Raw genomic sequence first — 19,908 nt, 5'->3', positions numbered from 1 at the left:
CCCTGTGGAACACCCTACCATCAGATGTCAAAGCGATAAACAACTACCTGACATTCAGAAGACATCTGAAGGCAGCCCTGTTCAGAGAAGTTTTTAATGTGTGACATTTTAGTGTATTTTTGGTCTCTGTGGAAGCCGCCCAGAGTGGCTGGGGAAACCCAGCCAGATAGGCGGGGTACAAATAATAAATTATTATTATTATTATTATTATTATTATTATTATTATTATTATTATTATTAAAGCACACAATGATGTCCCTGTGTGTTGGGAAGAAGCCGAGAGGATCACTTTAAAGAAGGATTAGACAAATTCATGGAGCAGAAGCCTCTTAGGGGCTACTTCCATGGTATGTGTGTGGAGGGGGGAGATTCCCACAGCGGTGTTGCATGTCTGAGGTGCTTATAGGTGGTGGGTGTGGTCTAAACCACTGAGCCTCTTGGGTTTGCCAATCAGAAGGTCGGCAGTTCGAATTGGTGTGACAGGGTGAGCTTCCGTTTCTGTGTCCCAGCTCCTGCCAACCTAGCAGTTCGAAAGCATGCCAGTTCAAGTAGATAAATAGGTAGTGCTGTGGCAGGAAGGTAAAAGGCATTTCTGTGCCCTCTGGTTTCCATCACAGTGTCCCGTTGTGCCAGAAGCGGTTTAGTCCTGCTGGCCACATGACCTGGAAAAGCTGTCTGTGGACAGACGCTGGCTCCCTCAGCCTGAAAGCAAGATGAACGCCACAGCCCCTTTGACTGGACTTAACCGTCCGGGTCCTTTACCTTTACCTTTTACCCTTTTTTAAAGGAAGATAGGGGACTGCCTTATATGGAGTCAGACCATTGGTCCATCTAGCTTAGAACTCTCTACACTGCCTGGCCACAAGTCTCTATGGTTCCTGGCAGTGGTCTCTCACAGACCTTCTTGAAGAAGCTGGAGATCAAACTTGGGGCGTTTTGCATGCAAAACAGATGCTCTACTATTCAGCTATGGCTCTACTCCAATAAACTTTTCACAAGAGGCCCCAGAAGGGTAGTGCAACTGCTGGGATGGTCCCAGAGTCCTGCCCACTTGTCCTCTGCAAACTTCAGAGGGTGGCTGGGGCATCTGGGTGTTGCATGTTGCGTCAGAGGCATGACACACCTGTAAGGAGGATACCACCAGCTCCAACTTTAGGAGAAAGGATGGCATTCATTATTCCTGCCAGAGGGGAGCACTCATTGCAATGACGAATGTTGCAGTGGACCCCTGACTTTGATATTTGCCACACTGGAGATCAAAATGAGCTTTCTTTAAAGGGGGGGCGGGGCTTCACAGCTTGGCTTTAAAGGAGTGTTTAAAAAAATTATCTGTGCAAGAATGAGCAGCTTTGTAACCTAAGTAGGGACACTGTGGGACTTGTTTTAGTTCAGCCCGCCAACATTCGGGGTCACATTGGGACATACGAAATGTCACTTTTGTTGCAACAATGCTGAAGTCTCTATCCGACTAGACTGTGGCTTGTCTCAGAGCAAGTATTTTGGAGTGCTTGGCCTTCACAATGTTGCAAGCCCAGAGCAACCTCATTGTCTGGCTTGACATGTAGCCAAAGCTCTTCTCTGTGGAAGTTGTGCTCAAATTATAAGCGTCATTGCCAAAGGATACGGGGAGACCAGTGAGAGGGGTGTGGAGGAAGCAGATTGTTGTCTGGTATTATGGAAAGCAAAATTGCCCATCTTCTTTTAAGGTGTACAACGTACTAGATTTCTTTTAAGGTGTACAACATACTGGATTCCCCCTGCCCCCTTTGATCTTAGTCAGAAGAGCCATAATCAAGTAATCTGTTATGCTTGGAACAAGCTGTTTCTTGTGAGACGACTACTACTTAAAATTTTTAAACAGTTAACCATTGCATTTTAATAGCCAAACAGTCCACTTGAACTAAACCTTTGACAGTGTTCTGAATTGCATAGCTCTTGCTGACAGATGGACGTACATTCTGCCACTCGATGTCTTACTCTGCAGTGGTCTGCAGGCCATGATCCGAGTGACGTGGCAAACAATGCCAGGCTGTGTGTGCACACACATTGTGGACTACTAAAAGGCTGGAGATCTTTTCTCTTGTCCTATAGCCCTGCAGCCAGACCCTGTGTATACTGGCTTGCAAATTAGTCTTTAAGCAGTGGGAGTACTGAGCATGTTAGCAAAATCCTTTCTATGCACTGTTGTATAAGGACATACAATTTCTATGCGCTGTTGTATAAGGACTTACAATTGGCTACATTCCAGCCAGGGATGCGGGTGGCGCTGTGGGTTAAACCACAGAGCCTAGGACTTGCCGATCAGAAGGTCGGCGGTTTGAATCCCAGTGACAGGGTGAGTTCCCGTTGTTCGGTCCCAGCTCCTGCCAACATAGCAGTTCGAAAGCACGTCCAAGTGCAAGTAGATAAATAGGTACCACTCCAGCGGGAAGGTAAATGGCGTTTCTGTGCGCTGCTCTGGTTCGCCAGAAACAGCTTAGTCATGCTGGCCACATGACCCGGAAGCTGCACGCCGGCTCCCTTGGCCAATAAAGCAAGATGAGCGCCGCAACCCCAGAGTTGTCCACGACTGGACCTAATGGTCAGGGGTCCCTTTACCTTTACCTTACATTCCAGCCACGTGAAAGCTATAGGTTTCTGTTCCACATGGAACATGTGCGTGCATCTCTTTGAAAATACTCCATGCAGGCAAGCAGGAGGCATTATTCCAATTGAAGAAAACAGAGAGACATAAGTGGCTGGTCAGAGACGGGCATGCGCAGGTGCCATGCTAACTTCCCATAAGGTGGGATGCTGTTGCTTACTAGGGAATGGTGAGTTCAGCACAGCACTAACACCAGATCAGTTCTGCTGGTAAGAACATAAGGAGAGCCTGCAGAATCAGGCCAGTGGCTCATCTAGTCACAAGAGAGCTCTCCCTGTTTTTAGCAACTGACATTCAGGACATGGCTGCCTCCGGCAGTGGAAGCCAAGCATAGCCACAATGACTAGTAGCCACTTATAACCTTTGGTTATGGGTAGGAGAGAATATATTAATTGCAGTTGATTCCTCCAGATGCTCATGCATGTGGGATAAACAGAGGTTCAAAATCCCATCCTTGGCAGCGAAATTAAAAGCATAGGATTTAGGCTGTCAAACCTTGTTTTGAGCAAGTCCATCTATGAAGTCATCTGGCTTTCCCCTTCTTAACCAGCTCAACAAAGAATTGGGCAGCAGCTTGTGAATTAAGTCTGAGTGTGGAGCAGTCAAAGTGCAGCCGTGTTGAAAATGTATTCCCTCTTTACAGCAGAGTCTTCTCCTGGCAGCAGCGTACGTGTATGATGCCCAGTACAATAGGAACATCCCCTTTGATACCTCTCCACGGGCAGTCAGGTAAGTGCATAGTTTGGGGGCGTCATGCTGAACACTCTGATGCACGCTGCAAAAAGTGTGTAAGGTTGCTGAAATGTGAGAGTGCCTTGGCTTCATTAATTTTTCAGGCTGGGTGTGTTTGTGTTGTGTTTAATATTAAATAATAATAATAATTTATTATTTATACCCCGCCCATCTGGCTGGGTTTCCACAGCCACTCGGGGCGGCTTCCAAAAAAATATTAAAATACAATATTCTATTAAACATTTAAAGCTTCCCTAAACAGGGCTGCCTTCAGATGTCTTCTAAAAGTATGGTAGTTGTTTTTCTCTTTGACATCTGGTGGGAGGGCGTTCCACAGGGAGGGCGCCACTACCAAGAAGGCCCTCTGCCTGGTTCCCTGTAACTTGGCTTCTCGCAGTGAGGGAACCGCCAGAAGGTCCTCAGCGCTGGACCTCAGTGTCCGGGCAGAATGATGGGGTTGGAGACGCTCCTTCAGGTATACTGGACCGAGGCCGTTTAGGGCTTTGAAGGTCAGCACCAACACTTTGAATTGTGCTCGGAAATGTAATATTAAACCTTGCGCAGGTAGCCAGGGACCGGGGGTGGTCTGCACCGGATTGGGGGGGGAACAGTCTGTAGGGTGGTATGGGAGTCTTAAGTGTGGCACAGTGGCTGCTACGTGGGGGTTCGGATTCTGGGCGGCAGGTGAGCTTGTGGGCGGCACATCAGTTCCTTGGCTTTTAGGGTGCTGCAGGAGGGCGGAGCCACTTCCTGTCCCGAAATCGGCCGTTGCCCTAAAATAGCCAGGTCATGGTGCTACAGTGGTACCTCGGGTTACAAACGCTTCAGGTTACAGACTCTGCTAACCCCAGAAATAGTACCTTGGGTTAAGAATTTTACCTCAGGATGAGAGCAGAAATCGCACGCCAGCAGTGTGGCGGCAGTGGGGGGCCCCATTAGCTAAAGTGGTACCTCAGGTTAAGAACAGTTTCAGGTTAAGAATGGACCTCCAGAACGAATTACCGTATTTTTCACTCTATAAGACACACCCGAACATAAGACACACCTAGTTTTTTGAGGAGGAAAACAAGAAAAATCTCTCCATCTCTGCGCAGGGTCTCTCCAGCAAAGCGGGAGGAGGAACAGAGCCCCTTCCGTTTCTCCTCCCACTTCGCTGAAGAGGCGCTGCACAGCTCTCCCTCTCTGCGCAGCGCCATTCACTCCATAAGACGCGCACACATTTCCCCTTACTATTTAGGAGGAACAAAGTGTGTCTTACGGAGTGAAAAATACGGTAAGTTCTTAACCCGAGGTACCACTGTACAAGCTACGTGGAATGAAGATGAGGCCTGTGCTGCTGTGGTTGTCTCAAAAAGTGTATTTTTGGGGTTGTGGCACAAATGTGGCTAATATGGCATAATGCTGTTTTTGAGCAAGGTTGATACTGTTGTTGGTTTTCTCCAGAATGAGGCTTTATGATACCTCTTAGCAGCCTTGTTCCCAGCACTGCTCAAGAATTTTCAGAAACAAACAGAAGTGCCGTGGTAACATTGGTTGGATAAAAATCAGTGTACTTTTGAAAGGTTAGGCCCGTCGTCCCGATTCAAAACGGCATTCGATTGTATCCAAGCATAGAAGAAAAGTGGTTCCTTGAGCTCGGCAACCATCGTGCAAAATTTGGATACAGTATCTTATGTGCTGTCCAACGGCATAGCAACAGACAGATAACTTCCTTTATTTCTCCAATAGATTTTATTAAAGTTCGAAAAAAGATATCAAAGGTGGATGTTGGATACCCAAGAAATGAATCTAAATAAAAACACAAACTCAAAAGAGGAAAAGAAAAAAGGGGAAAGAAAGAAAAAAAGGGGGGGAGAGAAAAGAATATAACTTCTGATTCTTCGTCTGTCAGCTATATATAGAAAATTATTCCCAACATCCACTCCAGGATAATACCCAATAATTCCACTTTCTGTAAACCAATATTTTCTTCAGTCCTCAAATCCAGATATCACAAGTTCAATGTCTTTTTCACACGAAAAGTCTATAAGGAATTTCCAGTCAACAATGATAATTATTTTCCAAAATATAGCAGAAAATACCCAGCATTGCTCAGGAATGCTGAGAAACAAAAAAACACACACATAAAAATACTGAGATTTATAAATGGGTAGTATAATGTGTTGGTTTCTAGGGCTGCGCTTTACAGTTCGCCAGCAACTTTTGATCCTTGTATGTTTTAAAGTCCCACCTTGTTTTCAGTGACTGCAAGTTTTATTCAATCGTTTCAAATACTGTGTTTTGATGCGGTAACCTGCCCTGGGACCCTCAGGAGAGGAGCTTAGAAATAAATGAATAATAAAATCTTAGAGGGATGTCCTGGTGGTTTAGAGCAGGCTTTAAATATTCTCCCTGCTGCTGTTGCCGCCACAAGAACTGCGCCTGCTGGAGGTAGAGGTCATTTTCCAACCGAGGTTCTCAGTTGCTTTTCCGACTTCTCTTCCCAGACTTTACTATCTGTATAACCACTGGACTATGCAAGGAGCTACCTACTTCTTTATATTTGTAGACCTCGCCCTTGCGCTGTTTGAAGAGCCAGCTGTGTACCTGCTGCCTTTCTTGGTAAGCTTTCATAATAATAATAATAATAATAATAATAATAATAATAATAATAATAATAATTTATACCCCGCCCATCTGGCTGGGCTTCCCCAGCCACTCTGGGCAGCTTTCAAAAAAATATTAAAATACTATAATACATCAAACATTAAAAGCTTCCCTAAACAGGGCTGCCTTCAGAGGTCTTCTAAAAGTCTGGTGGTTGTTTTTCTCATTGACATCTGGTGGGAGGGCGTTCCACAGGGCGGGTGCCACTACCAAGAAGGCCCTCTGCCTGGTTCTGTGTAACTTGGCTTCTCGCAGCGAGGGAACCGTCCTCGGTGCTGGACCTCAGTGTCCGGGTAGAACGATGGGGGTGGAGACGCTTCTTTCAGGCAAATTGGGATGGCTAATAATTCCATCCTGATGTTGGAGGCTCAATAAAGTGTGTGTGTGTGTGTGTACATGCGCACACGCATTAATCTAGAATGATTAACTTTGGCACAATTCTGCATATAAGAAACTTTACTCTCTCTCTCTTTTTTTAAAATAATAATAATAATAAATTTTATTTATACCCCACCCTCCCCAACCAGACCTGGGCTCAGGGCAGCTAACACCAGTAAAGTTACAGTGAAACATAATAGGGGGAAAGAACCAGATTAAAATGCAATTTAAAATACTTCATCATGCATGTGAACTTTCATAGCTTCCCACCTAATTAAAATGTCCTGCTTTTGCATTGAAGTCTGCATATATTGTGTTACCCACAGAAGTTTATAAAACACCAACAGTGTGTAAAAATGCAGCACTCGATCTGCATAATTCCATATTAATTTGTATTAACATGATCTATTTTAGGAAAGAATCTTGCTCAAGATTTATTTAAGGAACAAGGTGACAATATCTTGCCAAATGGGAATTGTGTTAATTCTGTCCTCTGACCTTCTTCCATATGTACAGCCTCTGTTCTCCCTGACAATGGAATGTTGCTGTTTTTACTCTCTGCCCTCAAAAAAGAAAAAGAAAAAAAGAATCTCAAAACAAATTACCAAAATGTACATTTTAAAAAAGGATTTTTAAAACCCCCCTAAAACACTCTATCTATCTATCTATGTATCCATCTATCTATCTATTTATCAATAAACTACACACACACACACACACACACACACACACAAGATCCCGCTCCACCCTACTAAAAGTTAAGAAGATGACTAGGATCCAAAGGCCTGGGTGAAAAAAAGAAAAAGAAAATATTATTATGATTATTCCAAACACGTATTCAGTTTATTAGCTGCTGTTTTCCTGCTGCAGCAACTCAACATGATTCATTGATTTGGGTAAAGGGGATATGTGTTGGCATTTACCAGCCAAAATGTTGGCTGTAATGCTTTTTTGCCTGTTGACATATATGGGTTTTTATAAAGAATTAGCTAGACGTGTCCTACTGCAACTGCCAGTGGTTAGCAATAACAGTAAAAGGAACCTGCGTGCTTTTGACAGTGGGCTTGTGGAGACAACCACTGGGCCGGTCCCCATCTTTCCCTGTTTGCCACTTTCCCAAGGGGAAACTGTTGAGTCAAACCTCTCTCAGACCCAGCATGTCTGTTCCAGCCTAGTTGTTTTGTTTGTTAAAAGCCCATCTCCTTTTAAGCTTCTGCTTTTTCCATTCCAACAGGTTACCTCGCTGACCGAAGTCTTATGCCTTCTGGTTTTCTTCGGTAGGCTCTTCCATTTTGCGCAAGTCACTCCTCGCGACGTGTTCTGGAAGGATACAAAGAACATCTGCATCATGATAACCATCCTGGTCAGTTGTAGCTCATGGCTCCTTCTGCGAGTCATGGAAGGAGCAGTAGCTTAGCAGACTGTTCTTCTGAATGGCACCACCTTCTGCTGCTCCCAATGTAGCAATGCCATGCTCAGTCTAGCCTGCAGTGTTGCTAGATGCCGTTCAACTCGCGCTATTCTGCTTGTACAATTTCATACTCCTCCAGATTATAGCGTAGCCATGATGCCTGCACCAAAACCACATTTCAGTGCAGAAACTTGGGTCCAGGGTACCTTAAGAATCTCCTGAACCTTCATATTCCAGCTGAGAGCATCTGCAAGAGTGTCTGTGGTCATTCCCTGAGTTAGTGAGGCTCGTTTGACAACAACGAGAAACTGAGCTTCTAGTGTCATTGGCTCAGTCCTGTGGAACTCCCTGCCAGTAGAAATTCAGCAGGCGCCATCTGCGCCAACTTTTAAATGGCTGCTGAACACTTTCATATTCCACCAGGTCTGTGCAGGCAATTAAAAATACATCACCCACAATGGTCAAATGATGTTCTGTTTTTAATTTCTTTTGCTTTTAACTTGATTTTATTGTCCATTGCTGTAAACATCTGCAATATGTTTTTATGATAAATATTTTTTATAAACACAGTCGTACCTTGGAAGTTGAACGGCATCCGTTCCGGAAGTCTCTTCAACTTCCAAAACGTTGGAAAACCAAAGCACAGCTTCTGATTGGCTGCAGGAAGTTCCTGCAGCCAATGGGAAGCCGCGGAAGCCCTGTCGGACGTTCGGCTTCCAAAAGAACGTTCGAAAACCAGAACAGTCACTTCCAGATTCCAATCATTCGGGAGCCAAAACGTTCGAGAACTAGGCTGTTCAAAAACCAAGGTACGACTGTAAATAAATAAGCCTGGCATCTTTTGTTCTGTATAAGTGGAGCCAATCCACATCTCCTCTGGCTATTTGTTTGTACCAGACAGAACTATGAATTGGCTTCTAGAGCCCTTCATTCCTCCCACGGGCTCCTCTAATTACAATGTTGTTTGGTTGGTTTGGACCACTGCTCCTTGAATTTCAGAGGTACCTTCTCTCCTCGCTTCCCCCCCTTACCCAGATGACTTTGGTTGACCTGATTGTCTTCGGAGCTCTTAGAATCTCAAGCATACGTGGCATCCGGTGGTCAAGGCCCTTGAGACCCATCTTCTTAATAAACTTTGCAGAAAGTCGCCAGGTAAGACTTTGGGGCCAGTATTTCCATCGCCAGCAGTTCTATCCCAAAGAGATCCCCTAGTTAAATTAGCCAGCAACTCTAAACTGTATGGTGTGCATATATACTGAAGAGAAGGGGCCTTGCTTCAATTTTGTCTCGTCTGCCTGCTCCAGAGATCCAGCTGTAGAGTGCTTTCTGTTCTGAAATCATCTGCTTTTTCTTTTCTCTATGCAAACAGGCAGGCTTAAGCCTGGCCTAGCTTTGGGGAAGCGGAAACACCAGGTAAGGCATGGCTGGGTCCCTGAAAGTTGGGGAATGTAATGCATGGGGGTGGGGTGGGAATCCAATGCCGCTTCAAATTATTGCAATTCCAGGAAGGTGGTGGATTCTGAACCTCATCCTGAGTCGCTTCTGATGGCAACATCGGGGTGGAAAGAACAGTTCTGCGTTAATTACATTTTTTGCATCTCCTCTGCTTGGGATTTGAATCAATAATAATTTGTATAGTCAGGGAAGCTGAGATACCAGGGAACAGGAAGGCATGCTTTGGAAAAGCTCTGCTTTCAGAGCAAATTCCTACTGTTTCGGTTTAATGCAAAAGTGGGAGCTGAAGAAATTGGCAATGCTAATTGTTGGCTATTATAAGCCAAGTCTAAGGTAAAGGTAAAGGGACCCCTGACCATTAGGTCCAGTCATGGCCAACTGGGGTTGCAGCGCTCATCTCGCTTTATTGGCCGAGGAAGCTGGCGTACAGCTTCCGGATCATGTGGCCAGCATGACTAAGCCACTTCTGGTGATCCAGAGCAGCACACGGAAACACCGTTTACCTTCCCGCCGGAGTGGTACCTATTTATCTACTTGCACTTTGATGTGCTTTCGAACTGCTAGGTGGGCAGGAGCAGGGACTGAGTAACGGGAGCTCACCCCCTCGAGGGGATTCGAACCGCCAACCTTCTGATTGGCAAGTCCTAGGCTCTGTGGTTTAACCCACAGCGCCACCCACATCCCCAAGCCAAGTCTAGTGCACTGAAATTGGTTGAAGCATGCACTGTTGTGGCTTCTTGCAAAAAAGGAAATGCAATTCTACTGAGGTTTTCAGTGCTTCTGCAGTATGCAGATCTCATGGGTGGAAGTGATTGGTTTGAGTTTTGCGGCATAGATGCACAAAGGGCTCACATGTGTTCTCACTACCAGAATCCAGCGCTGGGCCCTCTCTGGTCAGGGATGACAATGTTAACAGAGCCCAGGTACATTTGGGTCCTTCATCCCATCAGCCTGATTCGTACCTGAATCCTGTGATTGATTGGTATGTGATAAACAAGGCTGGTCCGTTGCCACATGAAGGCAGCATTGCCTCAACTTTGGGTTTTGTGCTGTTTACATGGAGAGCTGTTTGGTTTGAAAGCCTGGTTCATGCTCAGCCCAAACCATCATAGAATCGCAGCAGAGAACCGGCAAGAGGTGTCAGTAATCCAACTGGGTGCTTAAAGGATAAGCGGTCTGGGAGTGGTACAAAAACTCTCAGGGGGTGCATATGGCCATCTCTGCTTAAGGCGATGGGAGCTGGAAGTCCTGGCATCCGTAAGCCGTGATGACTTGGGCTAACAAGAGTCAGGAGTCAAACACCTGAGGTAGCCCAGGCTAGAGAAAGAGGATGTGATGTGCCATTTACATATCACACCTGTTGTGCTATACTTGAAGCAAATGGCAGGTGGCCTCTGTGCATCCCACAATGATCCTGGGTCCATGTTAAGGGAAGCTTTTAATGTTTAACAGACCACTGTATTTTAATACTTTGTTGGAAGCCGCCCAGAGTGGCTGGGGAGACCCAACCAGATGGGCGGGGTGGTATATTATTATTATTATTATTATTATTATTATTATTATTATTATTTGGACAAGTTGGGGGCAGGGATATGTCCCTTGTAGTCTGCAGTGCCTTACCTGCATATACTGCAGAGATTCAGTTTGTGCTGGAGGAGGCATATGTTCACGTTGTCTAAACAAGCATGCCTAAAACTGGGTCTTGACCAGATGTATGGTGCTCTGATGTTTGCTGTCTTTGTGATAAATGGCTCTTTTGAACACCGAGGAGAGCATTCATCTGATAAACTTTGCTGCTTTGGAACCAAGGGAGGGGGGGCTGGCTCTTGCACCCAGACAAATAATGGGGCATTCAGGTCTTCTTACTGGTGGGTCCATCTCTATAGGTGGATGTTGGGTGAGGAAGGAATATAAACATTGCTGCTTCTCCTCCTAATGAAGGCCTCCCACTTCTTGACAGATCCGAAGAGCATTCCGTAGCATCCGGAACACTCTCCCGGAGATCACCTACGTCTTCCTGCTGTTTATGTTCAGTGTCCTGATGTTTTCTCTCATGGCTTTGAAGCTCTTTGGGGACAGGTAAGGGGACCGTCCTCCTCCCTCTCTTACTCTGAACCCAGAGGCTGCGTCACCTGCAAGGGAATGTCAGGAAATATCTCCTCCACCACCAAGAATCTCCTCCACCAACGCCAAGAATATTCAGCAAAATGGTACCCTCAGTTTTGCTGCCTGGAAGTAAGGTGGTTTGGTTTTTTTTAGAAAGGTGTATTTTGTATAGCTTCCTTTGCTCCACGATCAAAGCAACTACTCTATTCCAAACTTAAAAATGGAAAGCGTAATGCTGGTGGTCAACAAAAGAGGTTTTAAGACTGTCTCAAGGCAAATTTAAAAAAATGTAGTATAAATTCTGACAACTGGGAAACACTGGCCTGCGAGCGCTCCAGTTGGAGAACAGCCTTTACCAAAGGTGTCATGGGCTTTGAAGACACTCGAACTCAGGACGCAAGAGAGAAACTTGCTAAGAGGAAGGCACGCTTGGCAAACCCTTACCATGATCAACTCCTGCCCAGAAACCTATGTCCCCACTGTGGAAGGATGTGTGGATGCAGAATTGACCTCCACAGTCACTTACGGACTCATTCTTAAAACCGTGTTCATGGAAGACAATCTTACTCAGCTACGAGTGATCGCCAAAGAATAAGATATCTCTGTATGGCACACCGGTGGAAAAAGAGCCAAAAATGGATCTGAAAAACCACCCTTGAGCCATGTTATTTAGCTTACAGCCTCTTGAGCACATTGCTTGAAGTTCACATTGGCATCTTCTGTGACTCTGTTTCCCTCTCCTCTTTTCTTCAAGGAATCTGAAAACTGTGGAAGGCTTGCCGTATTTTTCAAATTACCTTGAAATCGTCTTTGACATGTATGTGCTGGTCACCACAGCAAATAGCCCCGATGTCATGTAAGTATCTGCCTTGATCTCCACATGCTTTTAATTTTTCTTGTTGAGCTTTTAGTAATGGGATGTTTTCCTGGTGTAAGAGAGACATCAGCACCACCTTGGTGATGTGACAATCTACCGTACTTTTCCGTCTATAAGACACCCCCATGCATACAACGCCCCCTACTGTGGGGGGCTCAAATTTAAGAAAATGGGGGAAGATGGCACAGAGTTGTTTAGCTATTTTTGCAGAGGATTGCCCAGAGTTGTTTGTGGGGGGGGGGGGAGATGCCAAACCGAATATCATTTACCCAACTGGCAAACGCTAACAATTGCAAGCGAGGAAGCCAAATTGCCGAAGCAGCAGCCAAGCCAAAGCAGCCCTTTACACATCCACAAATAACTCGCGCACCTGACAAAGCTGCAGCCAATCCAAAGCAGCCCTTGCGGCCGACACCATTCACCCACCCAATCGCTAGATCCTGCTCCCGGATGCAACCATTCGCCCATCCCCCCTCTGCACTACCCATGTATAAGACGCCCCCCCCCCCCATTTTTTACTTTATTTTGGAGTAAAAATACCCTCGTCTAATACACAGAAAAGTACGGTATTTTTCTGAAATGCACAATCCACTGTTCAATGGCCTATCGGCAATCCCAGGAAGGCTTACAAAGTTTAGTGGTTTATAGGAATCCAAATATCGCAAAACTGCTAAATATTATATACACAGCAGAGGAGTATAGGATCGGTTAGTTCCTAGGCTTTTCTTACTTTCTCGGTGGTGATGCTACTCCTCTCTTATAGGATGCCGGCTTATGACTTCAGCTGGTGGTACTGCCTGTTTTTCATAGTCTATGTTATTATCAACACCTACATCTTCATGTCAGTCTTCCTGGCTGTTGTGTACAACAATTACAGAAAACACTTAAAGGTAAGCCCTGCCGAGGAAGGGATAAGAGATAAGTTGCAATTTTAGCTGAATCTGGGGGAAACCACTTGAAGCATATCTGTTGTGTTGAGCTATTTCAACTGCTTTTCTTCGGTTTTCTCATTGCAAACAGCTGGAAGTCTGTAAATTTTGATAATAAACCAAATTTGCAATGGAGGTTGAATAGGTAGGACTGGGGGAAAGACCCCTCTGCCTGACACCCCGGTCAGGGCAGACAGTACTAAGCCGGGTGTTCCTCTTAAGTATATATTTGTCTATATATATATATATTTTCCCACAGAATGAGATCCGCAAACTTGCTTACATGAAACGCCGCAAGATGATAGAAGCCTTCAACCTCCTGAAGGTGAAGGAGGAAGCAGAGTTTGTCGTCAAAGAAGACCGCTGGAAGCGGCTTGTGAAACTGGTGGCTCCCGACATCAGCACATCTCACCGAGAGCTCTTGCTGCGAATATGTGACGAGGAGCAGAAGGGCTTTGTGGGTGGGTAACAGCAGACTCAAGCAGTGTGGCTGGGAGATGAGGTTGCCAGGGCAGATGAGAGGGAGGAAGGATAGGGGAAGGGGGTGGACTTTGGCAATGTGGCACCCTGAGCAAGGACAAAATTTGGCGCCTCCCCCAACAATATTCCTTATTTTCATGCCCTCCTCCCTCTTAACTTCCATTCTGCGCGTGCTTTCAAATGCACTATGCGCTAGTTGCAGCAGCTCAATCGCCCATCTGACCAGGGCCTAACTCTGAGTAGGTGTCAGGAGCTCGGCCTACACTCGAGTAGGACCCTGGCAGAGAGACATGCCCGACTGGCATCTCCCTCCTGGTCTTTCGTTCGGGAGCTTTTGGAATAATTAATTTTCAGAGTAGTTTTTACAGTTATAACAAAAATTACTGATTTGGTTATACTATTAGAAATACACTGACATATAATTATGAAATTAATGTGAGGTTTAATAAGTTAATTGTTTATATTTGGACAACTTTTCTGATGTACTTTGTTGGAAGGAGAAAAACAATCATTTCCTTAATAACAATTTAAACAATTTATTTAACTAAAACAATAACATTATATAGCATATGTATCCATGTTTGTTAACTGATGTGGTTAAACGATTTTTTTAAATTAAAAAACAACAACCTTAGACTGAGTTTTAGCACACATGAATAACTTTAAACAAATCCTTATTTCCTGATGAATAGCCTTTGGACAATAATGTAACGTAAATAGAAAACTACCTTTAGAAAGATTTTTCCTCCAAAAGTATTTTATTTTAAATTTTTAAAAATCCAATTTAATTTTTAAAAAATCAATTTTTAAAATTTATTTTTTAAATAATTGATTTTTATCCACCCTGATATTCAGTTAATCTGCAGCTGCATTTACTTTTCTCTTATGCACATCTGGCTAGAAGACCTGGCCAGATCCAGATTGCTGCTCTTCTCCTGTGGGTTTATGTGTGGGGCTTGTCTGAATTGCTGAGTATTAGCCTAAGCAGCTTCTAAATTAGTTCCTCCCTCGCCCCTCTCCGGCATTATTTTCTGTTTATGGCAGACAAAAAATCTTTTGTGCGTCTGGCTGATCTTTTGAATATACAAGTGATCACCATGAAGCTCCACAGCCACCCCCTGGAAGTCTGGATTCCCCATGTGTACAACTCTGCTCCTAGCCTCCTCCTACGCAAGATGGTTCAGCACAAGTAAGTCTGAATCGCTTGCCTTTCCAACAAAGGGCTTCAGGTGCTTACAGAATTTTAATATTTTGTTGGAAGCCGCCCAGAGTGGCTGGGGAGGCCCAGCCAGATGGGCGGGGTATTAATAATAATAATAATAATTAATAAATTGTTATTATTATTGTTATTGTTATTGTTATTGTTATTGTTATTGTTATTGTTATTGTTATTGTTATTGTTATTGTTATTGTTATTGTTATTATTCAGGTGACCCTGAGCAAATACTCTCACCTGCCCACGGGGCGATTTTGCATGGTGAACGTGGCTGGACAGTAGTACTTTGGGTTTTTGGGAAAAATTTATTCAAAACGAACAAGTTTGGTTGGTAATTAACCCGGTGAACATCTCCCGCAGGGTATTTGTTTGGATGTATGATGTCATCATACTCATCAACGCCGTCTTCATTGCATTGGATGAGGAGAACCCCCTCATTTCCTACGCAGAGTGGGTGTTCCTCAGTCTGTATATCATCGAGATTCTTCTGAAATTGTACACCTACGAACCCAGAACCTTTTTTGCAAGGAACCAGTTCTGGAACTGGTAAGTAAATTCTTTTATTTTTGTCCCTCCGCGTTATGAAGAAGACAGTAATTTCTCATTCTCCTATATTGACTGGCTCTCCAGGATTTCCAGACAATTCCAGTATTACTTGGAGATTCCAGGGATTGAACCTGTGACCTTCTGCAAGCAAAGTACGTGCTCTACCACTGAGCTATGGCCCCGTCTATTAATATTGGCTCAACGCTCAACTCCGACTTTAAGAGTCCTGGCTTCTCCTAAGAATCCTGGGGAGTGTAGGGTCGTAGAAGTGCTGAGAGTTGTTAGGGGACCCCTCACAGAACTACGATTTCCAGCAGCCAAACTACAGTTCCCATGATTCTTTGAGGGAAACCATGACTGGTATTCCACAGTGTACATAGCTGAACTCTGGAATTTGCTCTTACAAGAAGTAGCAATGGCTACTTGGATGACTTCTTCTTTTTATTATTATTATTATTATAATCATCAACAATAATAAATTTATTATTTATACCCCGCCCATCTGGCTGGGTTTCCCCAGCCACTCTGGGCAGCTCCCAGCAGAATATTATTATTAATAATAAAGCAATAAAACACCAAACATTAAAAACTTCCCTAAACAGGGCTGCCTTTAGATGTCTTCTAAAAGTCAGATAGTTGTTTATTTCCTTGACATCTGATGGGAGGGCGTTCCACAGGGAGGGTGCCACTACTGAGAAGGCCCTCTGCCTGATTCCCTGTAACCTCACTTCTTGCAGTGAGGGAACTGCCAGAAGGCCCTCGGAGCTGGACCTCCAAGGTCCAGATGAGACACATTCAGGGACAGAATAAGGCTGTGTCCTGCCTCCGCTACCGGAGAGATAGTATGCTTCTGAATGCTAGTTGCTGGGGATTGCTGATGGAGGAAGTGCTCCGCTCCTTCCTTGGCCACTGTGAGAACAGGACACTTGACAAGATGGGCCTTTGGCCGGACCCCACAGGACTCCGAGGTTCTCACAGGTGACATGAGAGTCATGGGAGATTAGACCAGCCTCTTCACCAAGCTGGAGCGCTCCAGATGTTTTGTACTGCAATACTGGCTGGGGCTGATGCAGCTGTCATCTGGAGGGTGCACTAGGTTGGCGAAGGCTGATGGAGATTGTAATGGGCAGATGACTTAAAGTCACACTACAGTGGTACCTCAGGTTAAGAACTTAATTCATTCTGGAGGTCTGTTCTTAACCTGAAACTGTTCTTAACCTGAGGTGCCACTTTAACTAATGGGGCCTCCTGCTGCTGCCGTGCCGCTGGCGTGCAGTTTCTGTTCTCATCCTGAGGTAGAGTTCTTAACCTGAGGTACTATTTCTGGGTTAGCGGAGTCTGTAACCTGAAGCGTCTGTAACCCGAGGTACCACTATAGTCCAGTTGTAGTTGCGGGTACCTGAAATGCAAGTCAAGCCCACAGGGTCCCCAGATGGACCCTATCCACCACTCTTGGGTCATGCTGTGTGGAATGTGGTTTGTGTGAGCATCATGGCGGAGCAGTTGGGTAGTGTATGATAGTCAGGAGAAGCACATCAGGAGTTATTCACACTAACAGAATAATAACAAGTGGCTGGGGAAACACGTTTGATTTCTTTGTGGAAAGGCTCTATGCATCTTTTGAAATTACATGGGAAATTGGAATTAATTTTGTAAACCAGCTAGATGATGTTCTCACAGCATCCCAGAGCAATATACGTCTGTAATGCGAGGTACCACTGTAATTAAACAAGTGTCTTTCCCATCCTTTCTAGGTTTGATACTTCTATCATTCTTGCTGCCTTGATTGCAACTGTGCTCAACGCTACCCTTAAATCAGGTAAGTCTGTGTGTTTCTCCCTTGAAGGTTATGCAGCAGGTGAGATGAAAACACTTCTCCATTTCCAATATGGCTTCATGTCTCTTGTGACCATTGGTGCATCAAGGAACAGATAAGGCAAAACTTGAGGGTCCTTTGTGAAACTTCCATGTACTTGGCTGGGTTGTAATGCTGGCTCATGGTAATGTTAAACCATGGATTACCCTGATAGAAAGGGACGCGGGTGGCGCTGTGGGTTAAACCACAGAGCCTAGGACTTGCCGATCAGAAGGTCGGCAGTTCGAATCCCTGTGACACGGTGAGCTCCCGTTGCTCGTTCCCTGCTCCTGCCAACCTAGCAGTTCGAGAGCACGTCAAAGTGCAAGTAGATAAATAGGTACCACTCCGGCGGGAAGGTAAATGGCGTTTCCGTGCACTGCTCTGGTTCGCCAGAAGCGGCTTAGTCATGCTGGCCACATGACCCGGAAGCTGTACGCTGGCTCCCTCGGCCAATAAAGCGAGATGAGTGCCACAACCCCAGAGTTGGCCACGACTGGACCTAATGGTCAGGGGTCCCTTTACCTTTTTACCCTGATAGAAACAAGCCTAGTCTCCCTCCATTGCTCACAAACTCATTCTTCTCCAGTGCAGCTGCAAGGAGGAGATGCAGAGCTTCTGCTTCCATTTGATATGGGCTGCAGTTTAGCATCAACCACAGTGGTGTGGAGATATTCCTCACCATGGTTTGTTACAACAAGCTAGCATGACAAAGCACAGCTGGAAGAGAAAGCTCCCAAACTTAAGGACAGAGTAAATGAGCCTTAAGTTCACTAAAGCTCATTGTTCTCAAGATAAGCCCAGCTTTCCCCCATCAGAATGACCTATGGCTTATGATGTCCAAGTATTAGGATAATGTTAGTTTTCTTGTGTGCTTTTCACCATCCCCTCTTCTTTTTTTCCAGTGACCGTATACAACAGCCAGCAAGTACTGGACATTGTTTTTATCCTGAGAGTTCTTCGACTCATAAGAATCATAGACAGTATACAACGGTAAAATAACCGGGTTTTATTTACAAGCACTGCTGTCAGAGCTATAAAGTCATGTTTTCTAGTGTGTTAAGTTGTTGGGTATTAGTTTGCAGAGTATGCAGACTGTGATTTGTGAAGCTGCTTAGACAATAGACTTCACCCGTTGCAACCATACACAGGCTGCATCTACACAGATATAAAAATAATGCTTAAAAAAAAAGTTTAAAAATATATATGGAGTTTGCCATTAGCTCAGCAGCAGCATCTAGTGTCACATTTATATAATGCACTTAAAACACACTTAAAATGTTATATCTGCAGCTGTATAGCTGAGTCCACAGATAAGTACAGTGGTGCCCCGCAAGACGAATGCCTCGCAAGACGGAAAACTCGCTAGACGAAAGAGTTTTCCATTTTGGAGGTGCTTCGCAAAACGAATTTCCTATGGGCTTGCTTCGCAAGACGACAATGTCTTGCGAGTTCCTGCTGGTTTTTTTCCCTTCCCCCCCCCTTTTTCTAAGCCGCTAAGCCGCTTATCAGCTGATCCGATCAGCAGATAAGCCGCTAATAGCGCTAATAGCGCTAATCCGTCAATGGGCTAGCTTCGCAAGACGAAAAAACCGCTAGACGAAGAGAATCACAGAACGGATTCTTTTCGTCTTGCGAGGCACCGCTGTAGGTGCTTGTAAAGTAAAAAACAACAACAATGTACTAAGAAGTATATAACTTGGATAGAAATTTTTTTGGTTCCAAGCTAGCTAACTAATCTAAAGAAGACAAAGGGAGCCTTGTTTCTTTGTTCTCAAAGGATAGATCGAATGTGACAGCTCATATTTAGATCCCAAGAGAGAAAGGGGGGGGAGAGGAAGTTGTAAACAGGATGCACGTTAAGATGCATCAGTCTAAACTTTAAAGGATAGGGAGATCAGCACAGAGGCCAAAGGTACAAAGACAGTCTCAGAATCTGGAGCTCCCTGGCTCTGTTTTATCCCTATGCAGACCCCTTTCTGCAGTGCCTCCTTTTTTGGTATTTAATTGACCAGTGACACGTGAAAGGCCCATCCCATCCAAACTCAGTTTTCATACACTGTTTTCTTCTAGGTTCCGGGTCATCATGACTACGCTAATAAACATTGTACCTACCATGCTGACCTTTGGTGGACTGGCTTTGGTAAGCATCGCCTTCTCTTTTTTTTAATTCCTCCTCATCCTGCTCGTTTTCATAAATCTGCAGGGGCTTTGGGCTAGTTTGCACACAAGACAGGATTCAACCAAGCTGCTGTGTGTGTGGAATGAGGTACGTTTGTGCAGTGGGACTGTCCTCCCTGCTTCCCAAACTCAAAACGTGTACGGCCTCAGTCACATCTAGAAATCACTCCCAACGGCATTATACATTTGTAGATAATTCCTGGGACTGATTTTCCAAGAGAAGTGTCCAAATAACCTTGTCTGATCAGTATATCTACTCATTCCTGGCCCACTTACTCCACATTTAACAGGAGACTTTCAGACAGGGCTGTCCCACCCATGAGACAAGGTGAGGTGACCACCTCAGGAGACCAGATCCACTGGAGCAACTTTGACAGCCCCCAGCTCACTGTGCTGCCTCTGCTGTGGCCTCTTGGCAAATAAGAGGTGCTACAGGTCCTGCAAATAACAAG

The 19,908-nt window shown here is 44.9% G+C and overlaps 1 protein-coding gene and 1 long non-coding RNA gene across 6 annotated transcripts in view; one reads left to right on the top strand and one right to left on the bottom strand.

The window, feature by feature from the left end:
• The window catches only part of LOC308583973 (two pore calcium channel protein 1-like), a 41,461-nt gene that overhangs the window by 14,029 nt on the left and 7,524 nt on the right, over nt 1–19,908 (top strand). For 2 of the 5 annotated variants that reach the window (XM_081188528.1, XM_081188529.1), the window contains exons 2-14: nt 3,288–3,373; nt 5,925–5,977; nt 7,635–7,763; nt 8,847–8,963; nt 11,227–11,345; nt 12,127–12,228; nt 13,013–13,139; nt 13,438–13,639; nt 14,703–14,847; nt 15,235–15,420; nt 17,175–17,239; nt 18,181–18,268; nt 19,349–19,418. In XM_081188528.1, the coding sequence (XP_081044654.1) occupies nt 3,288–3,373; nt 5,925–5,977; nt 7,635–7,763; nt 8,847–8,963; nt 11,227–11,345; nt 12,127–12,228; nt 13,013–13,139; nt 13,438–13,639; nt 14,703–14,847; nt 15,235–15,420; nt 17,175–17,239; nt 18,181–18,268; nt 19,349–19,418 (1,489 nt within the window). Of the gene's footprint in view, nt 1–3,287; nt 3,374–5,862; nt 5,978–7,634; nt 7,764–8,846; nt 8,964–11,226; nt 11,346–12,126; nt 12,229–13,012; nt 13,140–13,437; nt 13,640–14,702; nt 14,848–15,234; nt 15,421–17,174; nt 17,240–18,180; nt 18,269–19,348; nt 19,419–19,908 lie in introns of all 5 variants that reach the window. The other 3 variants (XM_081188527.1, XM_081188526.1, XM_081188530.1) reach the window with 3 other exon arrangements.
• On the bottom strand, nt 7,634–12,647 carry LOC308584294. The gene is made up of 2 exons (XR_014006750.1): nt 12,519–12,647; nt 7,634–7,720 (listed from the first exon to the last, which is right to left on the bottom strand). It is a non-coding gene; the product is annotated as an uncharacterized lncRNA (long non-coding RNA).

Source organism: Podarcis bocagei (genome assembly GCF_964188305.1).
Source record: "Podarcis bocagei genome assembly, chromosome: 3".
In the NCBI taxonomy this organism is placed as follows: domain Eukaryota; kingdom Metazoa; phylum Chordata; class Lepidosauria; order Squamata; family Lacertidae; genus Podarcis; species Podarcis bocagei.
The sequence above is the reverse complement of the archived record's forward strand: the minus strand, read 5'-3'. Positions and strand labels throughout refer to the sequence as shown.